Source organism: Engraulis encrasicolus, chromosome 17 (genome assembly GCF_034702125.1).
Source record: "Engraulis encrasicolus isolate BLACKSEA-1 chromosome 17, IST_EnEncr_1.0, whole genome shotgun sequence".
Classification (NCBI taxonomy): domain Eukaryota; kingdom Metazoa; phylum Chordata; class Actinopteri; order Clupeiformes; family Engraulidae; genus Engraulis; species Engraulis encrasicolus.
In genome coordinates, this window is record NC_085873.1 from 40,474,079 (window position 1) to 40,483,881 (window position 9,803).

The 9,803-nt window shown below is 35.3% G+C and overlaps 1 protein-coding gene across 1 annotated transcript in view; it reads left to right on the top strand.

The window, feature by feature from the left end:
- The window catches only part of prkg1b (protein kinase cGMP-dependent 1b), a 341,142-nt gene that overhangs the window by 25,555 nt on the left and 305,784 nt on the right, over window positions 1-9,803 (top strand). Inside the window, exon 2 of the mRNA XM_063220777.1 lies at window positions 372-538. Coding sequence (XP_063076847.1) covers window positions 372-538 — 167 coding nt within the window. The remainder of the gene's footprint in view (window positions 1-371; window positions 539-9,803) is intronic.

Below are 9,803 nucleotides of genomic sequence, written 5' to 3' on the forward strand. Positions count from 1 at the left end.
TAGTATTGAAGACACGCTGGAAGACCAAATATTCTGAGAAGAACTTTGCCTTGACGCACGATAATGTTCCGTCTACCTTAACTGACAGAGCATGTTTTTTCTGCACATGGTCTATCCCAAGTCACAGAATGTCTTTTTGCACAATTACCTTTTTACATTTTTTACACATTACATTTTCACATTCTTTATCTTTACTATTTTTATTTTTATTTTCCCCTCCCTGACTATTCCTGTGTTATTTGTGTCTTGAAATGTCCATGTGGGCATTTGTTTATTTGTGTATTAATGTAAGCTACTGGATACCTGAATTTCCCCCTGGGGATTAATAAAGTTACTCTACTCTACTCTACTACTGCTACTACTGTCTACAGGTCCAAGGAGCTGATCAAGGAGGCCATCTTGGACAACGACTTCATGAAGAACCTGGAGCTGTCCCAGATCCAGGAGATAGTGGACTGCATGTACCCGGTGGAGTATGGCAAGGAGAGCTGCATCATCAAGGAGGGCGACGTGGGGTCCCTGGTCTACGTCATGGAAGGTACGTAGGCTACATGTGTGAACACATCTCAGGCTCACACTGGTAATCTGTATTTCAGGGTCATCCCTATGTTCCCCGGGTCCTATGTTCCCCACTACAGGAGAAATTGTAACCCTTTTTTCAAAAAAGGGTCCTATGTTCCCCGCTGCTTCCAAGTGGGCACCCCTTAATCCCTGGGCAGGCCTACAGTACACCAGGCCAGGGGTGACTGAGGGCCAAAATCAAAATCTGGAACGAAGTCGCGGGCCAAACTCAACATTTATTTTAAAAAATGGTCAAAAATTGTGTGTACATGCACTTCATATTCATAGTTAAATTTCACACACACTCTTTCCCATCATATTTGTTAGTTCAAATGTGTCTGCACATCCCGTGACACAGCAAATTTCATGTTGAAGTCATGTTACGCTATACATTAAGGCGTATGTGGGCCAACTGTAATAGATATTTTAAATGATCTCGCGGGCCGAATAAAATGGCTTCGCGAGCCAAATTTGGCCCCCTGGCCTGAGTTTGACATTACTGCACCAGATTCTCTGAAAGGCCTCTGTGCACTTCACGCTGTGTCCCAGCACAGAACGGTTACATACTGCCATTCAGACATACCGCCATTCAGACATACCGCCATTCAGAGATACCGCCATTCAGACATATGTTCCCCGCTGCTTCCAAGTAGACTGCTGCCGCATGGCGAGCGCGGGTTATTGTCAGGGTTACTGTTATGGTTAGGCAAACTTGTTTGTGCGCAAACTTGACATGAACTATACACAACAACGGTTCATGCAAGAAATATGCATGCGCAAGCACCCTGGGCCCCTTGTCAGATATAATGCGGGGAACATAGGACCCTTTTTTAGAAAAAGGGTCTTAAGTTCCTCGGTCCCATACAAAGACTGGGGAACATAGGTAAGCTCCCTGTATTTCTGGGCATTTGCCTGGTGGTCCGCCTCGGCCCTGGCACAGTTTGGGCTGGCCCTATCGCGCTTACACCGGCCCTGCATCCGTCCATTGGTGGGCTGGTGTAGAGGGAAAAATGCCAGTGGCATAACCTTTCCCAGCCAGAGCCTGACACATAATGAACATAATACACATTTAGAACCACTAGGCGAGCCATGGGGGTTAGGCAGTTGGTCTTTCAATCTGGGAGTTGTAGGTCCGTATTGGTTCCCACCTGACCTCTCCCTACATCTCCATCCATGGCTGAAGTGACCTTGAGCAAGGCACCCTAACCTCACATTGCTCCAGGGACTGTAACCAATACCCTGAGAAATAATTGATCTAAGTTGCTCTGGATAAAAGTGTTAGCTAAATGCAGTCCATTGTAATAATGTAACATTGAATGATCTTGTGTTTCTGCCTGCTTTGAGACCACGTGTGAGAAGGGGAAGACCACACACAGATAAAACATTTAAATATTTTAATTTACTGCAGATAGGGAATGAACAAAGATGTTTAAATTAAGTCAGTGAGTTAGAAATACAAGTGAATGTGGAGTGTGAGCGATGAGGTTTCATATAAAAAGAAAGACAAAGGCGAAAGCTGCAGCCTCCATGAATACATGCTTTATAGATACAGCCCGGGATGTCAGAAACACAAACTGGGCCATACCTGTTCACCTGTATCATGAGATGTGATAGCCAGAAAATTGAAAAGTTTATAGATGGATGGATGGATTGATGGATGGATGGATGGATGGATGGAGGGGCAGGTGGAAATAGATTGACACCCTCATGGACAGATAGGTCAAGGTAAAGAGATGTACAGACAGATAGGCAGAAGTCAGAGAGAGAAAGAGAATGCCCTGAATGTTAGCAGCGATGAATTGCTGACTCACTTATGTAATGGAATGTGTCTGACAGAAATTTACAGCTAATTGTTGTAGTTGTAGTTGTGGCTAGTTGTGGTAAAATTACAATAATTTTTTGTTTTCAGGAATTACAACACGTTATCTAGACAGACAGAAGTGAGAGAGAGAAAGAGAATGCCCTGTATGTTAGATGCGATGAATTGCTGACTCACATACTGTATATAATGCCCATGGGAGGAGAGTTAATGTCTGCTTACACTGGTGTGTGTGAAATACCGGGGGCGAGACTTCAAGGAACTTCTGGAGCATGTCACGGAACGTAGCGTAGGTCATGTGTGTATGTTTTAGTATGAGTAATGCCCGTCTGTTTGTGTGCCAGCTCGGTGGGTGTCTGTCTGAGAGTGTACGGTACGTGTGGTGTGCGTTACGTAAACGACTTTGTTATCATACAGTCAGCTGCTTGGCAGGAATGCAACGACTTATAAGGTCTGTCGTGCAGCGCTGTAGTAGATTTTTTTTTCGCATGAAATAATAGCTTCCAAATAATATGAACAAGAGTTTTAGCAATGTGCCAATAAATACAACAGATCTTTATTAGATCAGAAGAAATAACACTATTATTCATGAATCATGATTACTTGCCAGTACATCACTCATGTGTCAAGATGTAATACCAACACAATGTGTAAGTATTTATGTTATAGGTTCTTCACTTACTGAGTGGACATTGTGTCTGCCAGTTGTTAATTAATAGGCTTCTAATAACTTGGCCGCCATGATATTTCAACCTGACAGTGATGAAGTGCAATATGTATTGCATGAAACCTTTCTGCCTGTGCTCTGCCAAAGACAATACTGAAAGCGACCATTGGACATTATACACTATCCACTGCACAGTAACAAAACGCAGTGTTAATTCATTGGGGACCAGATACACTCTCTAGAAGATGTGCAATGGACTCTCCAAGTGTTGAATTAACACTGCAAATGTACGGTGTGGATTCTCTGCTGTAGTTACCTCACCAGCTCCATTACGGTGCGCCTTTAACCTTCGTTCTGTTGCCTATTTTTATGCCTCTGCCTGCCGAAAGTAGGCTACACCGATTGCCCATCCATGAGTCTCTGAGTCTGTCTGTCAGTTGTTTCGTTACAGATGTTTTTGTTTGAGCACCAAGGCTTGAGCAGGCGGACAGATTTGCACTAAATCTTGTGTGCTAACGCTCTGCAAACATGAACTAGTTAGTTTTTGAAACCAATGCTTTGAAGATGGCCAACTTTGAGGACAGCTGCATCAGAATTGATGATCAAGCTCAAGCTCATCAAGCTCTACCCAGCTTTCTTTCAGCATGAAATAAAAATACTCAAACTAAATGAGCAACAGTTTAGCCAAGTGCCAATCAATGCAAGGAATCATTATTCTAACAGACCAGGAGGAATAACACTATTAGCCTAAATAAACATCCAGTAAATCAATGTCTACCAGCATACAGTAATTTCCCCCTTTTTGGGAACACTATTAGCCTATATTAGCCGTATTCTGTGTCAAGGTGAATAATACCATAATTATGTAGAAAACACATGTTCTTTACTGAAATTTTGTTTTTGGAGACCATAATATTTCAATCTGACAGTGGGAGCATTATTAGTTTTTGCCAAACCTTTCTGCAATGCTGAAAGCAACTATTGAACATTTAACAATGGCCAGAGAATTCTCAACCATCTTTAGCTCACCACCACCACCACTGTGAGCCTTTAACATCCTAGAAAACACCAGACCAAGGCCGCGGCCCCGCTTTACACCGGACCCAGGACACAATCATCTGAAAGGGCCCCACTCTCATATACTGCACATGCATTGTAATGGGGTCCCAATTCTGGGCCCCCTCTTTCCCTGGGCGGACCTGTACACCAGACACTCTGAAAGGCCTCTGTGCACGTCATGCTGTGGCCCAGCACAGAACAAAGGAGAGCCCCTTTCCCAGCATGCTCGAGCCCTTTCCCAGCATGCTCGGGACTAAATGGACGAGACTCCGTAACGGCCATTATTTCTGCAAAACGTCCAAACATTTAGTCTAGCTATAGTGCCTGGGGGCTCTTTGGTGGCCTAGGGAGAGAGAGAAGGTCGTTATACTATATATTGTGTGTCCGTGTGTGCACGTGCAAGTGTTTGCTCGTGTGTGTGTGTGTGTGTGTGTGTGTGTGTGTGTGTGTGTGTGTGTGTGTGTGTGTGTGTGTGTGCGTGTGTGTGTGTGTGTGTGTGTGTGTGTGTGTGTGTGTGTGTGTGTGTGTGTGTGTGTGTGTGTGTGTGTGTGTCTGTGTGGTGGGTAGCCCCTTTAGGCTGTGTGTGTGTGTGTGTGCATGCGTGCATGCGTGTGCGTGTGCGCGCGTGTGTGTGTGTGTGTGTGGTGGGTAGCCCTTTTAGGCTGGGGGGATTTGTTATCAAGCCTTTGTTGGCCATTTGGTGAATAGGGAAATGGCTTTTTATTTTGCAGCTGCAATGGTATTTCACAGCATTTTTTGGAATTGTACAGTGCCATTGTGTGCAAATGTTGATAGAATTGTATGATTGTTCAATTGTTGAAATTGTCTGATGGTTTTGATTCAGTGTGTGTGTGTGCGTGCGTCCGTGCGTGCGTGTGTGTGTGTGGCTATTCATGCAGCGTTTGTAAAAGACAGTACATACAAAAAAATGACAGAGGCAGACAGAGGGGGATAGATTGGGAGGGAGAGGGAGAGAGAGAGAAAAATAAACAAACAGAGCGAAAAAAAACAGACAGAGGCAGAGACAGGGAGATAAAGACAGACAAGTCCGATAACAACAAGACAGACTTTTTGTGTTTGTTTTAATCTCATTCCATTCCATTATGAGCCGTGGAGGAGACGTGTCCATGCTGTATAATCTTGACAGCGAAGCGAAGATGTTTGTTTTGGGAAGTGACTACAGGGCCTACAAATGAAGAGTTCAGATGCAAAACCCCCTAAGTGCCATTTCAGAAAATAATCTTAATTCATTTTTATTTAATACAAAGCTATCAAAATTGCATATATTTTTTATTTTATTTATATAATATAACTATTTATATGTATTATCAAGTACAAACATGTAAACCAACCCAACAACAGTGTTGTCTAAAAATATAGAAGTGCAGGTCTTCAGAAATGGAGTTAGGGGGTTTTGCATCTGAACTCTTCAAATGGTGAAACCCCATATGGTTGTGCTTGCACTCACTCCCCCTCCATCCCTTCTTCAAGACCCCTAATCAGGGTTGCCAGATGAGACTGATGATTTCCAGCCCAAAAAAATGCTCAAAACCCACCCGGACCCAGGTCAAAAAAATGTGTACTTAAGTGTACTTTAAATATATTTAATTTTCTGAAAGTATATTTTAAGTACACTCTATTTATCAAGTACAGTACTTAAGTATGGTATTTAAAAATATACTTATAGTTTAGTGTATTTTAAATATATTTTAAAATCATTTGTATTATTAAAGTTATGTACTTAAATATAGTTTTATAAAATATACTGTTAGTGTATTGTATTTTAAATGTATTTTAAGTATATTTGTATTTTAAAAGTAATGTGCTAAGTGTAGTATTGTAAAATATACTATTAGTGTATTATATTTTAAGTGTATTTCAAGTATATTTGTATTTTAAAAGTAATGTGCTAAAGTGTAGCATTATAAAGTATACTATTAGTGTATTATACTTTAAGTGTATTTTAAGTATCTTTGTATTTTAAAAGTTATATACTTAAGCGTAGTATTATAAAATACACTATTAGTGTATTGTATTTAAATGTATTGTAAGTACATTTGTATTTTAAAAGTAATGTGCTAAGTGTAGTATTGTAAAATATACTATTAGTGTATTATATTTTAAGTGTATTTTAAGTATCTTTGTATTTTAAAAGTTATGTACTTAAGTGTAGTATTATAAAGTACACTATTAGTGTATTGTATTTAAATGTATTGTAAGTACATTTGTACTTTAAAAGTAATGTGCTAAAGTGTAGTATTGTCAAATATACTATTAGTATATTGTATTTTAAGTCTATTTTAAGTACATTTGTATTTTAAAAGTAATGTGCTAAAGTGTAGCATTATACAGTATACTGTTAGTGTATTATATTTTAAGTGTATTTTAAGTATCTTTGTATTTTAAAAGTCATGTACTTAAGTGTAGTATTATGAAATACACTATTAGTGTATTGTATTTAAATGTATTGTAAGTACATTTGTATTTTAAAAGTAATGTGCTAAAGTGTAGTATTGTCAAATATACTATTAGTATATTGTATTTTAAGTCTATTTTAAGTACATTTGTATTTTAAAAGTAATGTGCTAAAGTGTAGCATTATACAGTGTACTATTAGTGTATTATATTTTAAGTGTATTTTAAGTATCTTTGTATTTTAAAAGTTATGTACTTAAGTGTAGTATTATAAAGTACACTATTAGTGTATTGTATTTAAATGTATTGTAAGTACATTTGTACTTTAAAAGTAATGTGCTAAAGTGTAGTATTGTCAAATATACTATTAGTATATTGTATTTTAAGTCTATTTTAAGTACATTTGTATTTTAAAAGTAATGTGCTAAAGTGTAGCATTATACAGTATACTGTTAGTGTATTATATTTTAAGTGTATTTTAAGTATCTTTGTATTTTAAAAGTCATGTACTTAAGTGTAGTATTATGAAATACACTATTAGTGTATTGTATTTAAATGTATTTTAAGTACATTTGTATTTTAAAAGTAATGTGCTAAATACTATTACTATACTATTAGTGTATTATATTTTAAGTGTACTAAGTGTGGTACTGTTAAATATACTATTAGTATATTAAATTTTAAGTCTATTTTAAGTACATTTGTATTTTAAAAGTAATGTGTTAAAGTGTAGTATTATAAAATACACTATTAGTGTATTGTATTTAAATGTATTGTATTTGAAAACATACTATTAGTGTAGTATATTTTAAGTGTATTTTAAGTGTATTTGTATTTTAAAAGTAATGTGCTAAAGTTTGGTATTAGAAAGAATATTTGAAACGTACTTAAAGTTAAGTATGATTTTAGTATATTAAGTACACTTGTACAAAGTTTGATTTTAGTACCAAAAAGTCAACTTAAAATGTGTTAAAGCTCTACTTATATTTCAAGTGTATTTAAGTATACTATAAGTTGTCCCAAAATAACACAACTTAAGTATGTACTTCTGCAGCATGCTATAAAGTGCTTTCTTATGACCTTGAAATAGATTTGTAGCATACTTCAAATAGTTACACTTAACCACATGTTAAAGTACACATTAAACATCTTTTAAAGTGAATTAGTAAGTATATTTAAAATACTTACAGTTAAGTATGATTTTAGTATATTAAGTACACTTCTGCAAAGATTGATTTTAGTACCAAAAAGTCAGCTTAAAATGTCTTAAAGCTCTACTTAATCATACTTCAAGTGTATTTAAGTATACTATAAGTTGTCCCAAAATAACATTCTTTAAATACACACTTTTGAATTATATTTTAAATACAAAAATACATACTTATTAAGTATATTAAGTACACTTTTTTCACCTGGGTACTTTTTTTTAACCATCATTTTAGTGTATTTTAACCTAGGCTTATTTATTCATTATGCTTTGTAACATTAAATAACCTTCCACCTTCCATTTTGTTAATGTATTTTAATGGTAAAAACACCATATTGAAGAGCACAAACAGATCTTAAAAAGGCATGTAAGGCCTTACCTATTAAACTTTTAAGCACAATACTGAAGTCTGTACTTAAGTTGTGTTATTAGTGTATTAAGTGCACTTTAAGTGTACTTTTTGGTGCACAAATTAAACATGTAAAAGTGTCTTTAATTCGATAAAAGCATACCACCACCAATGATTTCTAAGTATTATTATTAAGTATATAAAAGTATACTTAAAGTGTACTACTCAAGACTATTACTTCAAGAACGTAATTGTGCCCGTTGTATAACAGTTAGTTGTGGTCTAGTGGTTAGAGTGCAGGTCTGTGGTTCAGTGAATTGTGGGTTCAAATCCTGGTTGAGGCAGTGGTTGTTGTCTGAAGTGAAGGTGAAAGGAAGGTTCATGTGAATGGCTGATGATTGTGAACAAGACAATGTACAATGGAAATGAGTAATTAGAGATTACATTGATGTTTTTTTTCATATACTTTTGAAATATATTTAAAGTGTACTTAAAATAAATATATTTGAAATGTGCTTAAAGTAAAATCTACTTGTAGTATACTTAAAATACATTTAGAGTCAATACACTTAAAATGTACTTAAAGCGATTTTTGTGAATACATTTGAAATGTACTTAAAGTAAAGTATGCTTTAGTACATTAAGTGCACTTGTACAAAGTTTGATTTTAGTACAAAAAAGTAAACTTAAAATGTGTTTAAGCTCTACTTAATCATACTTCAAGTGTATTTAAGTGCACTATAAGTTGTCCCAAAATAACACAACTTAAGTATATACTTCTGCAGCATGCTATAAAGTACTTTCTTGTGACATTGAAATAGATTTCTAATGTACTTAAAATGCACTTATCTGCATGCTAAAGTACACATTAAACACATTTTAAAGTTATTTGGTTAGTATACTTACAATGTACTTAAAATAAAGTATATTTTTAGTATATTAAGTACACTTGTACAAAGTTTGATTTTAGTACAAAAAAGTCAACTTAAAATGTGATTAAGCTCTACTTAATTATATTTCGAGTGTATTTAAGTATACTATAAGTTGTCCCAAAATAACACAACTTAAGTATGTACTTCTGCAGTATACTATAAAGTACTTTCTCATGACATTGAAATAGATTTCTAATGTACTTAAAATGCACTTATCCGCATGCTTAAGCTCACATTAAACACATTTTAAAGTGACTTGGTTAGTATACTTATAATGTACTTAAAGTTAAATATATTTCTAGTATATTAAGTACACTTGTACAAAGTTTGATTTTAGTACAAAAAAGTCAACTTAAAATGTGATTAAGCTCTACTTAATTATATTTCAAGTGTATTTAAGTATACTATAAGTTGTCCCAAAATAACACAACTTAAGTATGTACTTCTGCAGTATACTATAAAGTACTTTCTCATGACGTTAAAATAGATTTCTAATGTACTTAAAATGCACTTATCCGCATGCTAAAGTACACATTAAACACATTTCAAAGTGACTTGGTTAGTATACTTATAATGTACTTAAAGTTAAATATATTTTTAGTATATTAAGTACACTTATACAAAGTTTAATTTTAGTACAAAAAAGTCAACTTAAAATGTGTTTAAGCTCTACTTAATTATATTTCAAGTACATTTAAGTATACTATAAGTTGTCCCAAAATAACATTCTTTAAATACACACTTTTGAAGTACACTTTAAATACAATAAAACGTACTTATTAAGTATATATTAA